A 24,355-nucleotide genomic window follows, 5' to 3' on the forward strand; every position below is an offset into this window, starting at 1 on the left:
ACTCACTGGAGACTTTTTTCCTCCCCTCATATCATGGAATTACAAAGCTCAGGCAGATTGAGGCTGCGGTGCCAGTGGATCAGTAATGCAGAGAAAATTCTTGGTCAAGTTTTATACAACAGTTTTGAATATGCGATGCCAAAAACGTGGGTAGAGGCACTCCTCACAGAATGTGTAAAGCCCCTGTATCATGAGATTTTTCTGAGAGTGCAGATTATTCGCGTCTCTAGTAATCAGTTCAGAGCAGTTGCTGCTATCCAAGGCTCGCTTACATCAGCTGGGAAATGTTACTTTGAAACTCCATGGTGATCTGGTTTTGATTGAGCTGCTGCTTCAAGAAAAAGCAGTACACAAGGTGATGAAAACAATTATAGATACCTACAAGCCCACTTGCTACTATATCTACCTTCATAATTCAGTATAAAACATTCCATTAGCCAGCAGGGAAGCAAAATATTTTTTTTTGTCAGAAACACTGCAGACAATATTGCTTTTTTTCCCTTCCAAATTACTGCATTAGCTTTCTGAGCTCGAGGACATCCTCAGAATGCTTGTCTCTCACTTGCAGGTTGAAGTCTTTTAACAAGGTAAAAGGACACAGTGGTGGATAGGCTATCAGCAGGGATAAGCTTAATAGTGAGGCTTTAAAATGTGCATTACTATATAGATGGGGTTCACTCATCCATGTTTGTCACATCTCAGGTCTTGGTATGCCATAGCCTGTCGTGTCTCCTTTGGGCTAATTGTCTGGGCTTCTTTCAAGCCAGTGAAGAAGGAAAGGCTCTTCCACAAGGCAAATCTCGCCATCCTAAGATTCATGTCAATGATGGTGGTCAACCCACTGACATCAAGTGTAGCCAACACTTCACTGCTGAGCTGATGGCAATCTGGTGGCCAGTCTTTTGTCAACATTGGGTGCAATGTCCTGTTTGAACCAGTACTAGCTGAAAGAGTGTCAGACTACTCTTAAAACATGACCCCTTTTCCTGCCTCTAGACAAGGCATAAATTTATCCTGGTCTGAGAGGTTATAAATCATGCTTTGAGGGGTCAGGAGAAAGGAATGCGTTATTTCAAGGAATTAGTACTCTATGTTTGCATTTCATTAGCACTGAGAGGCCCCAGTCAAGATCAGGATCCGGGGAGATGTGATACAATGAGTGAGTGCAACAGGGAGAAGCAGGAGGGAGCTTGAGTTTTGGAAGAGGTCACTGGGGGGCTTTTCCTGGCCCTTCAGAGAAGTGCACCCCAGGCAAGCAAGGCGTCATGGAAGAAAGAGAAAGAAGCTGGCATGCCTGGTGATTAATGACAAAGGAAGGAAGGGGTAGGAGAGACGTTAGCTGTACAGGCAGATGCAATTTTGATGGAGTGGAAGGGGAGACTTAAATACTCCAGATACTATGTCATGTCTCATTGAAACAGCATAGCTAAAGCCACTCTGAAAATGGTGTCACCCAAGGTGGCCCATTCTTCCAAGACCTGAGTGCTAAAAGTGCAGTTTTTCTTGGAAGATGGTGGGAAATACATTAAAATCAAATGTGACAGGGACTACTTCATCCTTATTCTCAGAAAGAAGAACTCAAAGTGTGTAAGTGGTATTTGTTGATAGCCAGTCTGCTAAAAGCGTGTTTTCTTTGGATTCAGTGTGTGTGGCAAATGGTAGAACGTTGCACAGCGCCTACTATAAATATTACCCTTGGGTGCTTTCGTGTTAGAAAAGGCTTTGAATATCAGACAACTTTTGTGTAGGTGCTTGCAGCTTTCTACTCGACTCCAGTGGAATAAGTCAGTAGGTAAAAGCATTGTTCCACCTCACAGTAGAAGCTGTCTTTCAGAAACAAAATCATTGGGATTTGTTCAGCATTGTAACAAAATTTCTTACTTCTGTATGTCTGGAAATGGCTAAACAAAAACCTTGCAGGAATCTTCCCCACTTTTTACAGATGATAGATAGTCACTTCAGTTAGTTTTCAGCCATTTAAAAGTTAGGGACATATTCACCAGGATTTAAGCTTGCTCTAAGTCAATGTAAGGAGACAGACACCATCAGAGCAGCTGTTTATCCCACCCGGAGCTGCTTTCTGTGAGCAGTAAAGAGCATCTTACAACTAAATGATTCAGTTTAGACAGATAAAACCAAGTGAAATGAATAACATGAATGAGTTGCCAGCGGTCACATAGCCCATCAGTGGCATGGTTCCTGTGCTTGGTACTGACTGGTGTTCAGGCTTCAAGCACACCTACCCTGTTTTGACAGAATTTAGAGCAAAACTTATCCAAACTAGGAGGCAACCAGAGATTGTAGTTTGGATCTACAGCTGCAGCCTAGCACGTACATGCCTGATTTAGGTTTAACTCAGCTCATGGAGGTGGTTTTGCAGGCACAGAGCAGCAGGAGGAGCTGAGGACACAATATGGTATCCCCATCATTCCTGTGGCAGTTAGCTGGTTTAGGGCAACCTCAGGTGGCTTCATCTTACGCTAGTAGTTACTGGCAGTGACTGCAGTGGGACCTTTTGACACTGTCTCTCCTACAGTACTGCTCTCTTTGGTAAGGGCATTATCATTTCCTTGACAGACACTGCATGGGCAAATGGTAAGGCTGGGATTTCTCATCCTACCCTGGCAGCCTCCTTAAAAGTTGCTAACTAATCCTTGCTTCTGCCTTCTCCAGGTATTCCCTAAACACAACAGGGACTAAGCTAAGAAACACTGCCAGCCCAGGTACTTCCATTTAATAGCAGTTTAGACACCTAACACTTCATGCAAATGAGCCCATCTGCAGGGCATGCTGAGTTGGCCTCTGGATCAAAGACTCCTGTGGACACAAGGGTGGCAATAATATATGCATAGGGAAGGGATGATGCCTCCAGCTTACCTGCCTTCTCCCTCCCTACAGAGTCAAACCAGAGCAGCCACAGCTCTTGTTCATGAGACATGAGGCATTCAGACGGTCACCCTCTTCTATGGGAAGAAGGCAGTGGCTGAACCGAGGCATTCAGTCCTGAGGGACTGAATCAGCATGGGGCCTCAGGTTAAGCTCCACTGAAAAATGCCTCCTTCAAGCCAGTGTAAGGAAGAAGCCTCATCCAGGGCCTCATTTTATTGAGCGCTATGTCAGCAGTCTGTAGTGACTCTCACACCCCAAAATCACTTGAATGCAATTAATGCAATATAAGTAACTGCACATAAATTATACATTTTTAATGAAATACATGGGAGTTTTGCAGAAATTTAAGGTCACTTGATGGACAGGGCTATTGAAATCCTTCCTTCCTCCCAGGCTGGGTGTAGGGTAGCTTATCGCTGAGGTATGCATTTAAACTCCGCTCCCTGAGTTGATCAACAAAATACAAGGTCAGGTAATTAGTGCTTGTCGTAGCAGCAGATAGAGAGCTCAGAGAACTTGTCAGTTCCTCCCTGGCCCTACTTCTTTCCTCACATACAAGTACGCTTACACATCAGGAATCAAAACTAAGCTGTTCTGATGCATAATTTCACTCTTGTCTTTTCCAGCCACTTCCACGTCTACAACAGGGACAAGTCATCTCACAAAATGTGACATAAAGCAGAAAGCCTTCTGTGTAAATGGGGGAGAGTGTTACATGGTTAAAGACCTCCCAAACCCCCCAAGATACCTGTGCAGGTAAGAAATCCTATTTGCTTACTTTGATGGAGCCACCAGGTTCCAGAAATGCTTTTTCTTTAAAGGAGCACCTGGGCAATTTATTCTCCTGTACTTGCGGCATTAGGTATTTCTTCATTTTTAAGCATACGTATGTGAAAATAACCTACCAAGAATGACCTCTGTGTTCTATATACAAGTCATAACAGAGGCTGACTGGGAAATCCTCTCATGTGATACTGGCACAGCAAGCCCCATTGAAGTTTATGTAGCGTGAAGCTTGAGCCTTACGTTAGAAATGATCAAACAGATAGTGTAAACTAAATATGCTGCAAGTAGCAAAAAAAAGGTGCATGAATAACTGCATCAGATAAGTACCCTTTATGCAGGACAAACGGGTATTTCCATTGTCTTCTGTAGTAACTGAACACTTCTGATGAGACTGGATTCACAGCTGGAGTTTTTGCTGTTGTGTTTAATTGCATAAAAACCAAATAATGTCATGGTTGGTGGAGGTTACTATTTCATGTGAGGATCTTGATTCAGGAAGTCATATAAGTATGAGTTTAGTTTTAAGGCTGTGCTTATGCACCTTTCTCAAGTCCAGCCTGTGCTGTATCAGGCTGTTGCAATAGTCCATCATATTGGAGAACATCCATGAAGAGCTATAGCACAGCACTGGAGTTCACCTCCTGCCTTGTAGTGCGTCATGTAGCATTTACCTCTGGAGCTGAACTAGTCATACTGAGTTACTGCTTCTCTCTGGCTTGAGAGAGAGCTCAGCATTTAAACCTTGGGAAATGTCCTTGGGACCTAGCAGGAAGGGGGGCAGTTTTGTGACGGTATTGCTGTTTTTCAGACAGACAAGAGACAGTGGTCAGTAAAGACCGTCATCTGCTGTAACTGCAGACATTTTCAGTCTTCTAGGACTAAAAATCAAATAACACTAATTGTAAAGATGATGCTGGTGGGTGCGTTAGGTGAAGGTCTATGATGGTTTCATTAGGCTGGTAAGGCATTGACTGCTTGTCTCTGTTGTTAATTAAAAAAACTCCAACAAATGAAACACCCAAAAAACCCCACGAACACCAAGCCCCACAATGTTCTGCTTTACTTGTGAGTTTTCTTTTTTTATAGAAGGATGTTACCTGCAGTTGATAAGCTTTGTTTTCTTTGGTTTTTCACAGATTATTCTGTTGCTGAAAGTGATTAATATTTCATTGATTTTAGAATAATTTTTAACTAAAGTGAATATGGAAAAGTTACTGGCTCTGGTGGGTTGGGTTCTTTTTCGAGAGAGAGAAAGATTTGTGTTAAATTTACATGATCATTATAAGTCAGTAGTACAAGATGAGCAGTTTGCTATGACTCTCCAGGGCATGTATGAAAGCCTACCTGCCTGTTTCAACTTCCTATCCAAACACTGCTTAGAAAACTTCAGGGTAGCAGAGCTGAGCACCTAGCAGACTTGCTAATAATTAGCATTTTCTTGACAGTTTCAGAGGCATCGCATTTTTGCTGGTATGGGAACTCTTTTTTTTTTAAATTCAGAGATATGACTGTGTTTGTTCTTTGATATTATAGATTGGCTAATTTTTTAATTAAATGTCTCAGAGTGACTTGAATGAAGTGGGGATTTTTTTCACTCTTGTTGACAAGAAATAACCTTTAATTCTGGGGCTGGAGTTGAAAAAGACAATTCCCAAATTTGGCAGATGTACTTCTCTCTTGGTGGCCCAAGACCTATTTGGAAAAAGCATCAGAACTGTAAAATCAAAGACAGTGAATCTTATTTACAGTAAGGCAGTGGGAAAGGATTCTTATCCTGAGGACAGTCAAAGCCACCACTATTTTGCAGGGCCTTTTACTATGCCCTCTAATACTTGCCAGAACTGAAACTCTATGTTCTGTAGGAAAACAAGCTGCAATACAGCCATCTAAGAAATAAAAGTGTGAGTACTTAAAAGTGCATACTGGGAAACTGAAGAAACAAAATACGAGTGTCTTCTTATTTCATTAAAAATACAGGTGTCTACTTTTAATTCTAATATTCCAGTGTTAATTAAAATAAGTATCTAACCACTACACATTGCCTTCATTGTTCTGAGAAAATAAAACTTCCCCCAGAACATGCTTGTGGAAACAGAATGCTTGAAATATGGTACTTGCTCTTCACATTTCTGCCTCAGTAGCAAGTTCACATTTTTCCATATGGTCCATCTGGTGAGAGCAAAAACAAAATTTCTAAAGTATGAGCCATATCATTCTAAATTGTTTTTATCCCTAACCAAAAAAGACATGACTCAGATTCACAACAGCTATGGAATTTTCCAAGTGTTATCTCTGGTCTTGTAAACCCCTTATTCTATTTTTTTTAAACAGGAGCTCCTAAATCCATCTTCTGATAAAATCTACCTATGTATTTTTAAAAAAAGTGTTTTGTACAATACGTAGTGTAATGATTCATATGGGATCAGATCTTGCTGTCATGGATACTGGTGTGGACTTTGAGAAAATTCCCTGCTTTCAGGATGTGACCATATGAAATACTCAAGAAATGTGTGAAGACTTAGTAGTGCATTGTACGGCTACATTTATGGTAGCATGTATGTTCCCTACATGTATTTTAATTATGGCCCCAGACTGAACAAAACAATCTCAAAATATGAAAGATGAAAAAGGAAGCTTTGAGACTTTTCAGAAGTTTCGTAGGAACATGAATCACATTTTGAAAACATCATAGATTTTGGAAGACTGGACATTACTGGCTTCCTATGAGACCGAGGTTCTTAATTCGTTTCTGTTCAGTTGGAGATGTGTCCCCAGGTTCACTGAAGACAAAAAATCAGCTAGCTTCTTCAAGAAATACAAAATTAAGACCAGAATTCCTAGTGTTTGCTTCTTACTTGAAGAAAAATATTTATGAATAAAATATCTGTTATGCTTTTAGACTGTTCTTTTGAAGTGTCTTACTGAGAAGGCCTTGCTGCTCTGACTGATTGATTCCTAACTCACAGAGATCATCTTTTTTAGTGCTTCTGTTGTTTTTATGAAGAAATTTACATTCAAATTTCACTGGATGAAAATAATGCTTATCTCTGGTAGAAGGATAATTCTTCTCTTCTTAACAGCAAAAGAGTGAATTACGTACTTTTTAATGATATAGCCATTTTCTATATCCCTCTTCATGTAAAGGCCTCGGTGGAGTAGAAGGTTCATGAAAACAGCAAAAAGAGAAAATTTGTTTTCATGATGCTAGCAAATGTTCCAGAGATATTCGTTCAACAGGCAGGATAGAAATGGTGGTTCTGACTTAGGCTATGAAATAGACTGCTAAATATGGAAGTGTACTGTACTTCCCATGGAAAAAAAAGCGTTCTCCCACAATGCATTTGCTTGTAGGCAGTGGATGGAGTTGGAATGTGAAGTCATGGTCCATTCAGCCATTCCTCTCCTGCTGAAAAACTGTTTGAAGATACACATTCACTGTTCTGAGAAGTGCCTTCTGAATGCATGCAAATACTGCTCTTTGCAACTCCTTTATGCAGGGAAAAAAGCAATTATTTTAGTATATGTGGTTTGTATTGTGGTTTCACCTAGTTAATACAATAAATAAATAGTCTAAGTAGCCTTTTTTAGGCAGAAAGGAAATTACAGGGATTTCACAGCACAAATGTCTACTTGTTGCCCTAAGTTGCTGGACTCCTAGCATCATAAAAGAAAATGGTACATGAGTAATGAACTAGAAAAGAAAGACACAAGAAGAAATAATGTCTGGAAACTTTGAGTAGGACCAGGTGTTCTGAACACAACACCATTGCAAGCTGTTTGTAAAAGTACGATCTACAGTAAACAACCTGCTAAACAGCACTAGAAACTGCTGCACTGAGTATCTGAGTAATAAAATGCCTTTAGAGTTGACACATAATCATAAGTGGACAGGCTCATCTTGGCTCTCAGCTCGGCTCGCCCACCCTGGACCCATTCTCAGCAGCAGATTCTGCAGTCCATTTACTGATGACAGTTTCAGAGCGAGTATAAACACACCTGAACTGTTTTCAGCACCATCTCAACACAGCTGACCCTGCTCTAGTCTGGAAGTGATTTCAGCATTGTCTACACCAGTGCTCGAGTTCTTTTCATCACCTTCACAGCTGCGCCAACATCTGAAAACAAGCATAGACAAAGCAAGCCGACGACCACCGGCCAGTGGCAGGAGAAAAGCCTGAGGCTTTTAATCAGCAGCACGTTCATTGAGATTGCATAGGGTTGAGGCTGACAAACAAAGTATAGAGGTCCCTGTGAAATGAAAGCCAGCCAGCTTTCCAGAGACAGTTACTTAACAAGATTACTATAGTGCAAAATGAAACTGAAATCATGGCGGTAAAACATTTTTACTCTCATTCAGTTATGATCAAAATGCCTTCTGTCAAAAGCATTTTGCCTTCTGTCAAAGACAAAAAAACTCTTCTATCACCATTTCATGACAAAATTATCCTTGTTGCGTTTGTCTCAACTGAATATATCTGTGGATACTGGGGTCTCTTCACACTGGGTACTTAGCAAAAGACATGACTTTGGTTCTGAAGAACATAAACTCCCTTCCTTAATAAACAAATACATAATTACATCAAATCAGCTCCTGTGTGGGTTTTTTGAACAAGATACTAGTGCTTGTGCCTAACACTGGTCCTCTGCCAAAGTGATTTTCTGGAAGTCCCACTCATACAAGGGCAGTATCCCTGACCCTTAGGGCTAGAGGCAGTTGTGGAAGAGTGGAATTTAAAAAATTAGGGCAGCTTTTAATGCCCATGAAACTTGGATGGATAGAAGAGGTGCAGGATGGTCTGAACAATGTATGTTTGCAAATAAGAAGGCTCTTCGGCCGCTGGCAAGTAAATGATGAAACAGTTTGTAAAGGAGACTTGCACCAGATTGGTAGCAGGAGAAAAAGAGGAGATTCTTGCACCGTGGCAAACTCATGGAAAGCATCAGAAAGACAGGCAATGCAAGTGAGATGTGTTCAAGGAAGCAAGTATCAAGTAATTTCAGGTTTACACAGTGAGTAAGAGTGGATAAAAGAAGGAGGAGGAAAGAAGACTGAAATCTACAGATGTTCAGCATGGTGGACAGTCATTCACACTTACATCTGAAGCACAGGAGCCTGCATTGCTGTGGTGGTATTTTGGGACCCTGAGCTCTGCCCCAAAATGGAGAATAAAAGTGAAGGAAGAATTGACAGCCAGCAGCAGAAAAGACAGGCAAAGCACAGAAGAGAAATTCCTTCACTGTGATCACAGGGAAAGCTGCACTGAAGTTTTCCACTTAAGAGTTTATGAACTGAAAGAGTGGACAACTGTGGGCCTTCAAGTTTTGAGAGAACCTCTGCACTCTCATCTTATTTACTGACTGGACTGACTATTTTATATTTGTCAGCCATGTTGAATATACTTCCTGCCTTTGGGTTTGAGTTTGTCACCTCACTTTTTGGAATTTTTTCAGCTTTTCTGTGATTGCTGTTTTAACTATTCCCCTTCAAAGGAAATTTTGGGAAGACACAACATGCCATTACAGATATAGAGAAATCATGATATTTTCATAGATTTTATGTGGCTGGTGAAAGCAACAGTGTAAATTGTTTTTATACACTGCATTGCAAATTTTAAAAAACTCAGTCTGGTCCCTTTGTGAGGTGGAATAAGCAATGAGCTGGTATACATTTTTGCTAGCCCTGATTCTTCCTTTTTTTTTTTTCAAAATAGTCAAGGAAAAGACTTCCTAGATTTTTTCTCTGGTGAATTTTTGCTGTAAATTTTGCGAAGTGTTATCTTTTGGAAAGGTTACACTTTCTTGCCCCTTTTCTGATCATTTTTCGTTAACACCTAACCAGGAGGTCACTTAATGCACTGCCATCTCCATAGGCCAGCAGATGTCAGTCTGTTAGTGCAGTGGTTTTGGTGTACTATTGCTTATCACGTTTTTGCCCTTTAGGTGCCAACCTGGATTCACTGGAGCAAGATGTACTGAAACTCTGCCCATGAAAATCCAAAACCAAGAAAGTATGTTAAAATAATCTGAACTTTGCTTTCTTCCCCAACTACAGCAACAAAATCAATAGTACTTGGTGTTTTCACAGTTCAGCTGGAACCGGCCTCTTTTACGCACTAATTTATCACCTGATTTTCTAAAGTAAAATCTGTACACCATGGCATTATTGACCTCCAAAATGTTTCTCATTTGTGTGATTTTTGATCTTCCTGTCCGCTCGCAGATGGATTTGTATTGCACACACTGGCAGCTTGCTTGTTTGGGAGACTGCTGTAAAGTGCAACCCTAAAAGGGCAAACTGACAGAGATGGGTGATGTACAGATCTTGTGTCCTCGCTGCCTTGTGGAAAGTGCATCCTAAAAGCAATTTGGGAATTTGGAATGGTGAATTTCGATCTCACATCTCGAAACACACTTTGATCTGGATTGGTTTGGTTTTGGCTGGTTTTTCAGGGGGGGAAATTCTTTTCATTTCCGCAGAGCAAATGAGTTGCTCTCAACATCTTGAGCCATTTTGATACGCTAAACCGAGATTCAGTTTCTGAAAGTGAACTCACCAAGTCATATCAGTTCACACTGAAGGAGCTTCTTTCTTAGCATATATTCATCTCTTCTCTTTTCTCTGTTTTTTCTCTACCATTTTTTTTTTGTTTTTTTTTTCCTCTCAGGTGCCCAAATGAATTTACTGGTGATCGCTGCCAAAACTACGTAATGGCCAGCTTCTACAGTACGTCCACTACCTTTCTGTCTGTGCCACAGTAGAAGCATGCTCAGTTGGTGCTGCTTTCTTGTCGCTGCATCTTTTCTCCAATTTTTTTTTAAATCTGTAACTAGATTTGTTGCCTAAGGCCTAATATTGATTGTCTCTGCCTGTTGCATGAAAATGATAACAAAAAGCAATTGCAATACTCTCCTGATTGTTTGGCATTGAGGTTATGGGGAAATGGAAGACTTAGGAACGCTGCGAAATTAACAGTGAATGGAGTGATACAGACTCGCCACTGACATCAAGCAGTAAAAATGCAAAAATGACATTTTGAAAGTCTCACATTTTATTTGCCACAAAAAGCTTGAGTATCTATACAGGATAGTACTCCCCCAACAAAGGGACAGGTAGCTAATCCTCTACTTGCATGTGAGATTTGTATTCAGACCTACAAGTTAAAGGTAGTTGACATGCTAACTTCATTTCTAATGAGCACATGCCAAATGGGATCAAAGTGTTTTTCCTCCTCATTGTCCAAGTTTCATGGGAAAGAGCACAGAAAGAAAAAGCAAAGGGGGAGAGACATCATAAACAGTGGGGACTGACATATTTATTTGTGGGTAACAGGTGCAAGAGATCAAGTATTTCAGAGCCAGATTAATTGGCCAAAGAAATGTACCAGAAACACACACACACACAGAGAGGACTCTGTGTCACACTGCTGGTAGAATCAGCACTGCAGTCATATATCTCATAGGCTTTCTCGTGCAGAGACAGGTTTGTTATTGCTACTTGTCAAGGAGGAAATGTACGCTCGATATTTATTTTCTCACATTGTCTATAGCAAAGTCAAAGGTAGCGCAAAGGTAGGATATAAGAAAATGGCTTAGATATTAAATTTTAGTCATGTGTACTATTCATAGTTAATTGTCACTGGCATCAGAATGTACTATGATCTAAAAGCAGTATTATAGGAACAACTGATTTGATGGATTACTTCCCAGCACAGAAAGATTTCAGAGACTATCAGCTAGCTTAATTTGATTTCCATTAGTATATAGGACAAAAAGCTGTTAGCATGTGCTGGACATTTTGGAGCCTGAAGAGTTGCATAGGTTTTCTCTTATACTGATGGATGAAAAATGTCCATACATAATTTATACTGCCTATCATGGAAGGTACACATCTAAATCCCAAGGGATGGAGACCCAACCTTCTAGCATTCAAGTGTGTATGTTATGTCCTGTTTTAAAATCTTTGTTAGTGTGAGTTATTTTTAAAATACCTTTAGCATTTACCAAATGGTAGATTTCAATGGCCTTTTCTGTGTATTGTGGTGAAAAGTGCAGCTTAGGTTTTCTGATCTTAGAAGAATCATTTAAAAGGAAATGCTATAAAAACATAAGATCCATTGTTTGCTGCTGAATTTACCCTGAGAATTGTATGTTGATCATAAATTTATTTTCCTACTCAGGGGGAAAAAAAAAAAAAAAAGAAATTTAGGTCGGTTTTCTTACATTAGTTCTCCAGTTTCCTAACATTTCTAAATGAATCTTTGGGCAGTAGACACCAGGCTGAGATTTTCCTGAAATTGCTTCCATGGAAAAGGCATAGAAGCCCTTGCCTTGCTGCAAGAGTTATGATCAGCTCTAAGTACTTAAGCTCGTTCAGCCCTCCTTTCCTTGAAATACATTGCCAGGGAAGCACACCACTACCTACCTCAGGCTACCCTGAGAGCCCCAGACAATGGCTATGAGACTCTGGCACTTCTATGTGCCCTGCGTCTGCAGTATAATGTCACGTTTCTTAAACTGTTACAAATCTTAAAATGACACTTTTGGAAAGGGTCCTGTGGGAGAACATTTATATTTAATTAAAAAAAAATCAATTAAGAAGCATTTATATGACTTTTTATTATTACACCCAACACAGACCAGAGCATACAATTAAAAAGGGAACTTAGAATGAGAGTTGTCTTCAGGCAAATGTTGCATTTAGGGCTTAAAGCCAAGTTCGTATTTTGCAGCAAGTGTTGCAGGTAATTACCTTAGCTCTGCAGATGCAGCTTTTGCAAAGTACAGAGCAAATCAGGATGTTGAACAGCCTAGGTGCCAGTAGGAAACAAAGGTGTATATGTGAACTATACAGTGCTATCTAATTTTACTTGTTTTCAGAAGGGTCTTTCTTCATTTGGAAAGAAAGGGTCAATGGGGTTCCATGCCAAGCATGCCTACTGATGAGCTGTTACTATCTTAAGGTTCTGTATTTGTATGTTGAGAAAAAGTTAGCATCAGAAATCTGCCCTAAGGTTGGTATTTGCAAGAATTCTGAAGTCATGAGCTTTGTTGAGGGCCTTGTGCAAGATCAAAATAAGGCCAATACTGAGCATTCTGGAAATCGCCTGTTCCAACAGAGTGCAAGGCTAACCGGCTTGTCTTGGCAGTAGTTTGGTCAGCCCTAGAGGATTCCGTTATCATGGTCTGGTAAAAATAGGTTGAAAAGGGGAACAGGAGCTTCAGTGGATGTTCATTTTAATAAAAGTTCTTCCACAGAAAAGTCTTTGCTTTCTGTCAGTGGAGATATGAGCATAACTGGGAATGGATGTGAGAAACGTGAGCATAACTGGGAATGGGTGTGAGGAAGATTACTGGAAAGCACATTCTTAGGCTGAATGTCCCTTGGCTTCGAGCTTTGCAAACGCACCAAACATAGGACAACCTCTTGTGGCTGAGAGGTGATGGCTGTTAGATTCCCCATTGCCACAGTTACCTCCAGCACTGCAGCTATGCAGTTTTTGCCCTTCTACTGGTGCTTACCAGCAGTGCACACCAAGGGAAATTAATGAACAAACTCTTATACTTTTGCTTATCTCTGTAGTCTGGCTGGCAGACTCTGTTATGTCCTTTCCTTGAACACAGGAGTCACAGCTGCTGTCAGATGTTTTCCCTAATACTCTGGCTTTTTGCTGCAGTGGTTTTGACTTTGAGGCTTATGGTCCACTGTTGGTCCCTAAGACCCCAGAAGGTGGTCCACAAAAGTGTTGGAAAAATACATTTGTTCCGTGCAGATATATTTGCTGTATTTGCATGTTCACACATTCACTCCCTTGAAGGCAAGAAAGCAAGACAAATGGAGGAAAATAACAGTAATGAAATAACATTAAAAGTTTTGGCCAATTTTTATATAGCTATGCATGAGAACTCTTTATAGCAACACCGTGCAGAATGATCTTTGGGATAAGTAACACTGGTGGAGCCTTGGATTAATAGAAGGTTGCGAAAACTTGTCTAGAGCATAATTACAGGTAAACTCTTTGTACTTCCAAATGCCCCTGATGGGCCAAGGACCCTACCCAAAGGGCAAATTACCTTGCTTGCTTCACTAGTTAACAGTTGTATACATACTGTGAATATAGAACAACATGTGGGGCGTGCTGTGAGCCATCTCAGGCATGAATTGAATATGGTCTTTGCCTTCCTGAAGGCAAGTGTTCTGTCATAGGACACCAGTTTAAACTGTGTCCATACTTGGTGAGCAAGAGGGACAGTATCAAGAAAGGCAGACAGAAGTTTCTGTTCAGATGACACCCCTTGCCTTATATTGTCAAGATGAGCCTGTCTGAGAAATTAAAGGGGGCAAGAGTTGAGTAAAGCTATGGTATTCTAGAGGGATGACCAAAACTGCTATTACTCTGTAATAACCTCGATTTTCAGTCTTCCCATATAAACTACAGATCTTCGGAAGTCCATTTTTCAGCGATTCTACTAGCTCAATATTTCTCAATTTCAATGTATTTCTCCAGTGGTCACATCTGTATGAGGGTACTAGACAAGACTAGACAACCTGAAAATTCCATTTTCTAAAGACTTTAAGCGCCCTCAGTTGTGCTCTTTATGTGCTGAGACCAAGACTCCTAAATGATACACACAGATTTGAAAAATGTTATTGTCCATCTTCTGCTCAAGGTTAAAGAAGACAGTTTTTCACTACAAACTGCTCAGTTAATGCTCATTAAATGCTTAAGTTGCTATGATGGAATATTCTGATTAAGAAAGGACATTTTCTTTACTTCTGAGATTCAAGTCATTTGTAGGATAACAGTTTTGCAGGAACCATAGGACTTAACATCCCAAGTTCAAAATTAATTTTACAGCCTGAGTACCACTGAAATGTACCAAGATTTAGGATCCAGAGTGTATCCTAAGCCTCACAAAGAGGCACAGCATTCCAGCCCCTCAAGCAGAATTGGATAACATCTAAGAGTTCTGCTCTGATAGTTTGAGGGATTTTAGTTTATTTTCAATTCAAATTACATGAAAAGGAAACTTTTTTAGAATTCCTCATTAACCACAGACACATTTAATAAGAAAACTAAATAATGACTTAAGAAATATGGCACCTTGATGCATCAGAGGTGAAACTGGTCTCCCTTGACCTCTCTGCTACTGCACATGATCCCAATGGGTCCTTCTGTTGTCAGGCGCAAGGTCTCCACACAAACCTGCAACTGTGCTCACCTCTCACTGGGCAGCACCACGTCCCCAGGCTAACGACCCACCTAATTCTATAGAGTAGCCACCTCAAAATTTTGAGTGCATAGCAGCTGTGGCACACCACTCATGAACACAGCATGCAGCCCTGGACAATCTGTTCAAGCATTTCCAGGCATCATACTCTTGTTCTGTAGACCCTGGAGTCCAGCATGCTACGATATATCCAATGAATTGTAGTTTTAAGTCACTTTTTGGAAACAAACCTGCTTCCCAAGCATTTTTTCTTCCAACACTGCCCCCACAAAAATCACATCCAGAATGAAAACTGAGTTGTTAAAAATAATTAATTGTATTTCTTCTTAGAGCATCTGGACAAATATTCAATAGAAACCACATTGCATGTTAAAAGTATGCAATAAAATTGGATTAGATAGGAAAAGATTAAAAAAAAAATATCTGTTTATAAAATGAGAAGTGTTGGGATATTCTGCTTTCTTTTAATCAGGTCTAGGGAATATAGCTAAGAATACCAAAGATAAAAAAGAGCTACATGACGTCTAGGTTTGAATAACAACGCATGTTTCTTCAGCATGTTTTCTTGTTAGGGCTTTCAGCCAGAATTTATTCCCATTTGAAGTAGCAACTTCCCATTTAATTATTTGAAATAGAAACTGCATGATATGAATTACTTCCCCTAAAATTAAATTACATCCAGGCTAGGTGTCTTACCTATAAGCAAGCATAAATACAGCAATATATATGCATGGGCATGTCATTCATTTTATTGAAGACTTAACCAAGCTTTCTATGCAACTAATGCATATCGTTAGCAGTGTTCACGCAGGCATGTAATACTGGCTCTTTAGGAAGAGACCTGGATGGTATCCAACTTACTTAACCCTTAAAATGTTGCTGATTGGCAGGAAAGAATTGGCATTCCCTATGTGTACAAACTACATAAAAAATCCATGTGGTCAGAAAATTAAGGTTGGATTTAAATTTTGCAACACGTAAGGGCAAAGAAAGTGAGAGCTACCACAGTTATGGTGTTGGCCCAGTGGGAAGGCTCTCCTAGGGTGCCTGCCGGAGGGGAAACCTGTGTTCCTCCTCATCCCTCCCCCTGGCTGCTGGGGCCTGGGAGTGCTAATTTGGGCATATGATCCATGTAAATAGCATCAGCCCCTGCAACCCAGGGTGCATCCAGCCAGCCAATGGGTGGTTCTGTGGCGGGTGGAGGCATCGTTGCCCAAAGGCAAGGAAAAAGGGGTTGACTCCTCAGTTTCCAGAAGGGAGAGCCCTACTGCAGTCAGTTTGCAAAGCTAAGAAGGGCTCCCACTGCTGAGTGAAGTCCCAGCCACCTCCATGTCACAAGCCACAAGAGCAAGGAGCCGCATACTGGGGACAGGAGCAGGGCCAGAAGCAAGGGCAATGCATGACCCATGTTCAGGGGAATGCTGCCCCTTGTAAAGCATCCCTGTGCTCTCACGGTCCCATTTGAAAACAACCAGCCATTTCATGTGGCATCCTCAGGCCATAGCCCCCTTCATCTCAGTAAGATCTTTAAGGGTTGATGGTTCCTGCTTCATTCCCTGCACTGCAGCTGTTCAGATCCCCCGTAGGTATTTTGGTGTGTAACACTTGCAGAAGGTCTGGTCATGTAGCTTACAGGGGCGAACTCAGCAATTCCCATGTAACTACATGCCCCTTTCTCCTGTTTCGTGTGCAGACACAGAATAGCCTTAATTCTCATATGTGATTTATTTTTGAGTACAGTGTATTGCTCTTTTCTGAAACTTTTTCCTTTTTCTTTCTTTTTTTTTTGTCACCTTTCTGCATTGGCAGAGCATCTTGGGATTGAATTTATGGGTATGGACCAATCATTCCTTTTAGCCTGCAGATTTTAGAACCTGAGAGATAAACCCCTTTTTATTTTTTTTCTGCACCTCCCCTTTTCAATTCCTAACCAATTTCTTTATGCTTTAGAAGGGATCATACAGCTATAACAACAACCCTTGTCAAAATGTTAGCAATGATCAGCTAATTTTTTTCTTGATAATGGTGATAGGATATTCCAGACCTAAGGAGTTCTAGGAATTATTGAAATAATCATAACATAGTGTAAATTCATTTTTCCACTGTGTAATTTTGACTGGTCTTGACATTTGCTTTTGCTAAGTTCTTCTAGGGTTGCAAAATTTTGGAAACACTATAAGCATTAAGCAAAATGACTAACAGACCGTTAAAAAAAAAAAAAAAAGCTGTTATAGCCACGTAAAATTCTGCAAATTTAGTTTTGAGCTCTGGTTTCCAAGTAAAGTTTTAAGTCTAAACCAACTGCTAGGTATGTTAATCAGATGCATATACGTATGTGTAAATGATATACGTATATATGTTTCTAGGTCTGTAAATCAGAAGTGAACTGAAAGTTATTTAGGAATGTAAGTGGAGGTTTAAAGCTAGACTCCAGATCCTCAAGTCAGCAAATGTATTTAATATTTCTAATACCAAACTCATATTGCACTGAACCGAGAACATTGGCAGTGGATGCTGCTTTTACACTTCAGCTTAAATATGATAGAAATAGATTTTAAAGGTTCTCTTCAGTAATAGACTGTACTTACCTGAGTAACATTTAGTAATCAGGGGGACAAATAATACATCTCTTGGATAGGCTAACTTGGAATTCAGATCAGTTTTATTTTGAAATCTCCTAAAATTGTTGGCAAATGAGAAGAACCAGCCAATGATGCTTTTTACACAGTTTTAGTTCATGTTCTTATTAAAAATGCCCCCACCAAATGTCATTAGCTTAAGCTGTGAACTGTGGAAAACCCATTACAAGTCCAAATTTACAAATTCTCTCACAACCCAGCTTATTGTTATTATTATTATCACAGGGTAATATTAATTTCTCACTCACAAGTACTAGACTGTAGTAGAAGATATATGGCTACATTAACATATGAGGAATTAAATTAAAATCCTTTAAAAAACTGACTTGCAAATTTTGCTTTATATATGAAATTACATCAGTGGAATCACTTCTTGGAATTAAATTATTTTAAAAACTCCAGAGACCTGTAAGAAAAAAACCACTTTAAAACAGAGCAAATTTAAGACCGTATATATCATCAATTATGTATTAATTAGGGTGAAGTGAAATTAATTGCAAAATGTGCATGTATGAAAGGCTGCACATAGATATCTTGACTCAAGTCACAAGTTGATTTGATTTTCCGAGCGTTCTTCAGGGGAAAAAATTATTATTAATACTTGGCAGGCTAACACCTTTTCTAAATTCTGACTGCACATATATTTCTCTATGGACTTTTCCCCAAGGCTGCTATTAATTTTTTTCAAGCAAGTTTGATGAGCACTGCAAACACAGCACTTGTTATTTGTCTAGGCATCATTAACTGGCTCTGTAAATGTTGACGCCGTTCAGAGAGAGAGGGCAAGTGCCCTGTGGGAGTTTGGTCACTGCTTCACTAAACTCTTCTAGCCTTAAGACCCCTAAGAGGCTAAGGCTCGTCCTGGAGGCACTAGGTCGCCTGCAGAACTGTGGCCAGGATCCCCAGCCCGGCCTGGACACCAGCATCCCCTGCCACCTTCAGCAGCCTCCCGGGCATCCCCCAGCTGGCCCCTGGTGTCGCAGGCAGGGAGACCTTGTCAGCCAAGAACACAGCCAGGTTTACATAGGAGCTTGCTGGTTTGCTGGGCAAGATGTGCCCAGACACATGTGCCTTCACAAGCAGCCATTCCCCCCTCCATGGCTTTGAGGGAGGGCATGACAGCAGTGCTGTTCATGCACAGCATGTCAATCTGCGTTGTCCTAAGGGCCTTCTTTCAAAGGACGCGGGTGGGAATTAAGGCAATGAAAGCAGACCCGGAGATTTATCTCTCCATGCCCCACAAGACCTACAGTCCCAGAAGATGAGCCAGTGCAAGAGGCTGCACCCGCAGCCCTGCTCCCTTGCTGCACCCCCCTCCCCTGCAGTGAGTGAGAGCCCAGGAGCATCCAACACACAAATGACAAGCCTTAACCCACTGGCAGCCCTAGCAAGGCCATCACCAGCCAGACACCTGGCTTATTTGCAACAGCCTCAGCCTCGAGTAAACCTCCTGAAGTCAGTGCAATTTTTACCCAAATATAAACAACCAAACAGAGTTTCCATTGTTAATTAATCTTCTTCCTCCTTTCCCTTCCCTTCCAAGAAAAAACAATTTGTATGTCTTTATTCATTTTGCTTTCACAAGCTAGCAGCTGACAGCATGACCAAAAAAAAAAAAAAAAAAAAAAAATTCAGGCATTTCAAATTTGCCCCTAAATTGCTTAGCACAATCCTCCTGTTTCCTGTGACATCCTCGTAATACACCGATTCCATGGCTAACTAATAAGCGCTTTCAGAAGGGGCAAAAACGGGAAGGGGCAAAAATGGAAAGTGCCACTAACTAGCGTAGGTGAGGAGTTATGCTGTATGAGAAATCCCTTCACACTCTGCTTCAGCCTTTTTTTATTTTTGTCCTCAAGCATTTCTTCACTCTGTTTTTTCCAGTATCAAGCATGCTGTGCCAGGCTTGCAGTTGAATTCTCGATCCTTTAACCTTGTCTTTACCTATATTTCACCTTCCTCTTTTTCTCTTTGTCCTGGTGTGGTTTGTTTCGGAGTTTCAGCCCTTTCTTCCTTCCCTTTTTTGACTTTTAGTTCTTGGAGTTATATTTTTGTTTTCTTTAATACATTTTTGCAGCATCCTAGTTTTACCAAACTCACTTCTCAATCCCCCCCCGCCCCTGCCCCTTGTTAATAATTGATGCTATTAATTTTGTCTGACAGTGCTCGTGACCTGTTTACTGATGTTTTGGTTTATAATGGGTTTGGCTTGTAGGACAAATTTGTTCCATGGTAAGGTGCATTGTATCAGAGAAATTAAGCTTTCTTTTTGCTTTGTGGTTTGTTGCATGGAATATTTGCCATTTGCCCACAGCAACTTTAAAACTAAACTAGGTAAGCCTGGGGAACACATTGGAGGGATGACTGCCTCCTCTTCAGTAAGAAGCATTTTATCCTGAATTGGCCTGGCTTTTATGGCAGCAGATCATTTAAGTGCCTCAGCTTGGTCAGAGACTCATGGCACATGTGAGAGAGCATTGTGCATCTCTATACCTCCTGGTGAATTGCCCCACACACCTTTTATGTTCATGTAAGTCCCTTTCAGCAGGAATAATGCTGGAATTTATTCCAAAGGATGAAGTCGTGGAGGTGTGCGGCTTTTATTCATTCATTTATTTTTAATCACCTGCTGGTATTCTGATTGTGGTCAATATTGCAGTCTGACCTAAGGCCACCCTCTGGCCTGGATTGTCCAGAGCAAGTTTTCTGGACCGTCTGCTTAATCAAAAATGAGACTTAAGAAAAGCTAGACACCCATTTTTGTCCTAAAAACAGGAATGCAAATCCGCATCCATAAAGCACCAACATAGAATATGCCTCTGTTTCAGTGCTCCTTACATAACGTTTCCCTAGCATAGCACTCACGGATGCTCTCTGCCAAGCATGTGTGAGGCTGGAGTGCAGGGGTAGATCTAACCCAAACATTACCTGTGCTACTAACATCTTTATAATAGTGAAATATCTCTGATGAATGAGATCAGCAACAAGTTGTCGTCACTGAGCAAGCTGCCACTCATAGGTAGAGCAGTTCCTTTGTTGGACACAAAGAGACGCAAGTAGAAACCCAGCATTTCTTTGATACAAGGCACTGCTGGTTGTTGATATTGCTGTGTTTTTGAAGAAGCACTGGAGAAAGAGTCTGAATTTTATGACCAGAGCTCAAAACCTGTCTTCATTTCCATTGGTGATATAATTACAAGCCAAGCTCATGTCTCAGATGTAGAAGGATATTTTGAAATCTCTCCTGTAAAGACAACTGAGATAAAAATTGACATGGGGGCAGAGGGACATTGGGTATGAAAACAATCCAAAACAGATAATTCGAAAATAAATTTCTCTTAAGGCCCATAAAATTTGCCTTCATTCCAGCTGTCTTTGCAGACCAAAACTTCCAAAACATTTGCAAATTCATTATTGCCTTAGTGCATTGCATTTTTATTTCCAGCAAAAGCTGAGTCTTTGTCAATTGTGAAGTTGTTTCTTAGATATTATTCTTGTTGACCCATACCAAAAAAAAGATTACTTTTGACTGTAATTGTACGGATGGTCACTCGTCCCCAGTGCTCTGTTAAGAGCTTATGGTGTAATTATGGTGTAGTCCTGTTCCCCTTGCAGTCAATAATGAGTCTGCCTGAAGTGTGGTGGCTGTGTTTCAGTGTGGCTGTGTGAATCTGTGCAGTGGTTTGTAGCATGCCAGCTGTTGATTGTGTGCTCGTTGCCTAGCCATCCTCCATGTTGTGACTTTCTCTGTTTTTGTCCCTTTCTAGAAGCTGAGGAACTGTACCAGAAACGGGTGCTGACCATAACTGGCATTTGCATTGCTCTTCTAGTAGTTGGCATCATGTGTGTGGTGGCCTACTGCAAAACCAAGTAAACTTTTCTCTTCTTTTTTGTATCCATGGTTGTTGGTCAGGGCCTTCCCATTTGACTGTAGTCTCTACTCCTCTGAGTATAAGGCTGTATCTGGGTTTCTCCAGAGCTGAACTGAAGAGACAAACTTGTGGCCAGGGTGCTCTTGATCCAAGCGAGGTGGGTGCAGGTCTCCATGTCCATCAGCAGTGCAAAAACAAGACAGGTATCTGAAAGGTTTCTCACCTTTCAGATATGACTCAAGTGAATTTCACTGACTTGCAATTCTTTGTCTATCACTCGTTCTAGCTGGTTTCCCCAGCTGGAAAGGAGCAAACCCCAACACTGAAATCATGTTGCTCTCCCGCAGTAGATTTTACATATCAGCCTAGTTTGTTTGTATTTGAGGCAAAATTAACAGTACTAAAAGTTACTAAACACCAAAGGCCAAAGAACTGAACACAAAAGTGCTCCCAATGCAAAAGTAGGCACTTAAACACATTCTGTGAGTCTCTGTAAATTACTGGGGGTGACTCTCAAATACGCATGAGACACTCTGGACCATAAATTACAGCAGTATTTGTGCTGCCAAAAATTCTGGCTACTCTTAGAAATCTCTCCACCAAAACACAGAAAACCCTTATCATAAATATTCCACATTTGTATAAACCTTATCTGCTGTGGCAGGGCCTGATTGGCAGTTGTGGTTTTGGTCTTCCTTGTAAGACCCACCAATAATGGATGTGTTAAAAGGGAGTAGGAAGAGAATCATTTACTTGCCTTGGTGATAGTCCAACCACACACTCGCGCTGCTCTGACCCACACCTTGTCCCAGTGGTCAATGGGGAACAACTGAAACAGTAATAAAGAATCAGATCAATTACTGCTTTTAGAAATGACAACTGGCAAGCAAGGGCAGCTAAAATGTATCTTTCCTGGTCCAAAGTGCATCAAAATCAGCTAAGACATCCCCATGAATTTCAACAAACATTTAGTCAGGGTCCTGAAGTAGTTTTCTGTATAAAGAGTCCCCAGAATCCATCAGGGGTCTGGATGCTTCGTCACAGTGTATCCTAGATGTGAGCGATCACTGTCAGACAAACCCAGCTGATGAAAGGGAGCTGCCAGTTCATGGCCCTTCAAATGCAGTAGCGATGCCAGCCTGCTGTCTGTGAGATGTTCCCTGCATGCTCTTTCCTTCTAATAAGGGAAGACCCGGAAACAGGGGAAATCATGGAATGGTGTTAGGAGGACACACTAAATAAAATGTAATGCCTTAGATTTGGTATCTTTACAAGAGATACTGCTGGTCAAATGCTAAGGCAGTATCCTCTGACACCAAGTCTTAATTCAGAGGTGCTTTATTTGCAAGTCATTTACATTAAAGGAAAGGCTTCTCAGAAAAAGTGAAGTACACACTAACTTTCCGATTATTCTTTCTTCTCAGTTTCCTGGAGTAATTTCTTTTTTTTAGTTAGTGTCTTTTTACTAGAGGAAAAATGGCACACATGGAAGCATGCAAAATGCAAATACATTGATCACTGAAGGTGAGAAGTAGTGCAGTTTCCTAGGGACAGTTTCCTGGGCAATATGTGCCAGGATCTCTGACCCATAGATGATGAACTGAAACTCCTGCTAGAACCCACTTTCTTTATCATGTCAGGAGACTCGAGTTGTCCTCAGCTCCCAAGGTCTCCAAGGTCTCATGAAGGGAGGCTATGAAATCAAGTTAAACTCTTGTCTGTGTTGCTTCTCAGCCTAGGCAGGTCTTTGGTTAGTGCTCAGATATCTCCTGGCACTGCATTCTTCCTCCGCCTTAGCCACCTGGATGTCCTAAGATGATGCCTGGTTATCCTCCAAATACAAAGCCTACATGGAGTAGGGATTGTGTCCTGCTGAGACAGGAGCATTTCCAAGGCAGCCATGTCTGCTTATACCATTCATGTGAAGTGACATAAATTAAACATCTTCTACTATCCAGGCACATACACACAGAGAAAATATGTAAAATGCAGTGTGTCCAGTCATGTTTTCTTTAAGCTTCCCTGGGTATCAAGCTTCAACATATTTATTGTTTTCAACTCACGTCTCCTTTTTGGAAAGCTTGGAATAGTTCCCTCGAGTTCAAAACGGGATTGAAAATGGTTATATCTTATACTATCCTACCCTGCCAAAACTATCTGCACTTCTGCATGCAGCTTAGGGAATTGTGTGTACTTTAGCTCTTGCCGCAGCCAAGGTCATATGCACTCTGCGGTGCATTGGAGCCCGGATCCTCCCTTCATTTCCCTGGATTCTGCGGCAGGATGATGGAAGTTCTCCACTATAATCAGACAAAACTGGGGAATATTGCTAAATTAAGTCTGAAATTGAATAGCCATGTCTCCAGGCATTTATTTTCATGTTCTATTTAGTGTGTTCTGCATGGCCTTCACAGTGCCAGGTTTTACTATGCTGCAAGTTTTGCTACCAACAGCTTGTAATGCTCTCCTGAAAAGTTCTCTTGAGGAGAGCTGGAAGGATTAGCAAATGGTGAAGGAGCAGCTGAGGACGGGGCATGGTAGAAGCATCCAAGTCAGCCAGAGACAATGCCGTTAGTACATGTGGTTGATGGATGGTTCTGCTGAATGCATTAGCAGCCCGGGCATCTGCCTGGTAATCATTAGGTTCCAGAGTTAATCTGGTGTTACTGTAAAAAAACCTTCCGGAGCTGCCAGAATGACTGCAGGCTCAGTCATACCTCACACATTCACTCGCTTTGGGTTTCTGGGGCTTCCTATGCACCCTTCACTTCTTTAACACATTTATGTATTTGAAGTGCACTGTTGAGGTAGGGGACAAATCCCACAAAAAAATATGTAGCTGTCACATCATAAAGATCATGGCACATGCCGTGTTTTCCAATGGCTGCAAGCAAGCCCCAAGGTGAGGCCACCTCGGCTCCCTGTTGGTGAATGGAGAAG

At 41.0% G+C, this 24,355-nt stretch overlaps 1 protein-coding gene across 3 annotated transcripts in view; it reads left to right on the forward strand.

Moving 5' to 3' along the window:
• Nucleotides 1–24,355, forward strand: part of NRG1 (neuregulin 1) — a 181,778-nt gene that overhangs the window by 149,902 nt on the left and 7,521 nt on the right. For 2 of the 3 annotated variants that reach the window (XM_086479316.1, XM_086479315.1), the window contains 4 exons: nucleotides 3,516–3,645; nucleotides 10,341–10,399; nucleotides 16,714–16,737; nucleotides 21,311–21,413. In XM_086479316.1, coding sequence (XP_086335442.1) covers nucleotides 3,516–3,645; nucleotides 10,341–10,399; nucleotides 16,714–16,737; nucleotides 21,311–21,413 — 316 coding nt within the window. The remainder of the gene's footprint in view (nucleotides 1–3,515; nucleotides 3,646–10,340; nucleotides 10,400–16,713; nucleotides 16,738–21,310; nucleotides 21,414–24,355) is intronic. The other variant, XM_086479317.1, reaches the window with a different exon arrangement.

This window comes from Leptosomus discolor, chromosome Z (genome assembly GCF_034619465.1).
Source record: "Leptosomus discolor isolate bLepDis1 chromosome Z, bLepDis1.hap2, whole genome shotgun sequence".
In the NCBI taxonomy this organism is placed as follows: domain Eukaryota; kingdom Metazoa; phylum Chordata; class Aves; order Leptosomiformes; family Leptosomidae; genus Leptosomus; species Leptosomus discolor.